This window comes from Naegleria fowleri (genome assembly GCF_008403515.1).
Source record: "Naegleria fowleri strain ATCC 30894 chromosome Unknown tig57, whole genome shotgun sequence".
Classification (NCBI taxonomy): domain Eukaryota; phylum Heterolobosea; class Eutetramitea; order Acrasida; family Naegleriidae; genus Naegleria; species Naegleria fowleri.
The window spans coordinates 1-2,750 of NW_025407989.1; the positions used below are offsets into that span (position 1 = coordinate 1).

General features: G+C 35.7%; 1 pseudogene across 1 annotated transcript; it reads left to right on the forward strand.

The window, feature by feature from the left end:
• Positions 1 to 1,161, forward strand: FDP41_007016 (annotated as a pseudogene). The gene is made up of 2 exons: positions 127 to 412; positions 573 to 1,161. Coding segments are annotated over exons 1-2 (875 nt in total).
• Positions 1,162 to 2,750: the final 1,589 nt, after the last annotated feature.

Sequence of the window (2,750 nt, forward strand, 5' to 3'; positions counted from 1 at the left end):
GGATCAATCTACAAAATTGTCGTTCCAAAATCAACAACTTGCTAAAGTATTAAGGAATTTACATTTGGTGTCATGGATACCGACCACTCGGAATTCCATTAACCGCCATTTTTGATTACCATGCAGAGCCTTATGCAACTCTTCTCAGACGAGGTTTTATTCTAGCCTCAACCTCTTATCGTAGAGAAGGATATATTCTAAAAGATGCAGTGGAAGATATTGATGAATTGCGAAGATTTATTCTGGATCAATTTGTATCTCCAAATGATGCATCAACACCCTATTTTACAGTATTATTAGAAGCTGAGAGTATGGGAGGTGCTATTGTCACACTTCTTAATGAGAGATATTCTCGACAACACTATCATGGAATCATAGCAACTGGAGCAGCATTATTTATTCAAAAGATCCAGTGGACAATCCCATTCAGTTTCTCTTTACACCTCATATTCCTCAAATTTATATATGTAATTCATCGGAGGTTTCTATTGTGAAAGAGTATATTGAAAAATCGAAGGAGGAGAAAAACGAGATTCTTCCATTATCATTCCTAATTTATTAACTGTTGAAAGAGAAGGACATTGTGAGGTTTTTACTGAAGAAATTCAAATTGCATTCTCTGCATTATTTGAATGGCTGAAAGATGAAAGTTATTTTGACAATTTAAATCAAGAATCTCATGATATCACCTTGTATTCTTTAGAGATGGAAAGAGAGTTCAACAGTCAAAGTTCTAGCAAGTTACAAATAGTCACAGAAATGGTCAACTCACAACCAGTTCGAGGAGTTTGGATCTTGGTGGATGAAGTTTCTCTTTACAACGAAGTGATTTTGAGAATTGGAAGGGAAGATTTTCGAAAATTGTTTATTTATCCTTACAATCAATTCACCATGTATGTTTCCAACAGTAGCAAGAGTAATGAAAAGTTTTCTTTGGATACTGCTAAAAAGTTTGAAATTCTACATGCATCCTATCCATTTGCAGGTATCGATGTTGGTACTTTAGTATCAAGTTTTAACATTGATGACAACTTGATCATTCGAAGGCATTTTACAGGAAATAATTTGAATGCTGCAGGTACGGAGATGGGTGTTCAAATCTCTCATTGGGTATTTATTTTAGAAAAAGAAATGAAGAGGACTTCTAGATTCAATCAGTAGCTATTCGATCAGCATTTTCATATTGAGCTCATTGTTCAAAGTGAAGAATTGAATACAATACGTGGTGTAGCATATGTCTTGAGAGCGAACAATTTCAAAGTAAAAAGTGAGAATTGCCTTTAAAGGGCAAAACCAGGTAGGATCAATACAATGACACATCAAAACTGACCCCCTGCTCCGGAGGGGGGTATCTCCAGACCGTCATTTTATCGCTGAAGAATCTTTTGAACGAATATTTTATGCAGGCAACTGACGGCGGAGTGCTATTTATTGCAAAGTATTGTGGTGTCCTTGTATTGGACCATAAAAAATGAATAATACATCCCTCCAAATTGCCTTGTTTCGGAAGCGATCCGAATTGGTTGCTATTTGAATTTATCAAATTTAAAATCGTTCATGTTGGTATCAAAGAGTGAAGGAATTGAGTGTGTTGGATAAAAGCTTAAAGAAGCCTACTTTCCAGAAATCATGATGAAAAGCTGTTCAAAATTAAATTACAACAGCTTGTATTAAGTATTAAATTTGATAAGATGAAATCTATATTCTCTTCTAAAAAGGGCAATACATTCTCTTGCAAGATGTCGAATTTCCATCCAATAGTAACAGCTTGGAAAGAAATTCATTACAATTGATAGATCATCTCAACAATTTCCTCTATTTCAATAATAAGAACAAGGGACATGGAGATAGAATTCTCAAGTGCTTGATCACAATTATTAGAGCATTGATATCAATGAGCGAGTATCACGATGCTCAAAAATTGTTGTCGATCTACCAGAAGGTGGTGAACAAATTTATTTCCTTATTCTCTTCTGATTTCTATGGGTCAATTTTTGATTTTACACCAAAACACAAACCAAAGTCGGCTGTCAAGGCCAAAGCGTTAAATCATGTGATTGAATTGGAAGACAATTGGACATGATGTCATAATTTTCTTACTCACTACGGAAGAAACCATTTATGCCCTAAACAATTATAAGGCTGTTCTTTTGTGAACTTTTTAGATCTAGCTCAACAAAATGGCGATCATGAACTCATAGAGTCTTGTTTATTACATGTTCTTCAGCATTGGAAGAACAAATCAAATCCCATCTTTAACATGGTGAAGACTAAAATTTCAGTGACCATCCAGAAATTATTAGAAATGAGTTTATTGAAAAACAGTGAAAATGAAGAAACGACATTCTCTCGTGGAGCCTCTCAGCGAAAAACATGTACTTTATTTTTTCACATAGAGAATCTGTTGGAGCATGGCAATCAAGAACGAAGAAATTACGTTCAGACCATGTTACTTGCCATTACGAATTCCGTTTTGCATTCTTTATGTTTGGTTGGCATGTACATGAAAAGGCCATTCTGAGTGTCTTTCCTTTGCCAGTACTCGTAACAGCAGTCTTTTAATTCCATGAGTTTGTCAACATCGCCCAGAATGGTTTGGTTTTATCTTGGTACCTAGAGGTTACGTGGTTTTATCGTTGGTTGTTTTCATCAAGATCACAAGCCGTCGTAGCTCAGTTGGATAGAGCACAGGACTTCTAATCCTGGGGTCGTGGGTTCGAGTCCCGTCGTCGGTAAATCTTTTTGTTAAG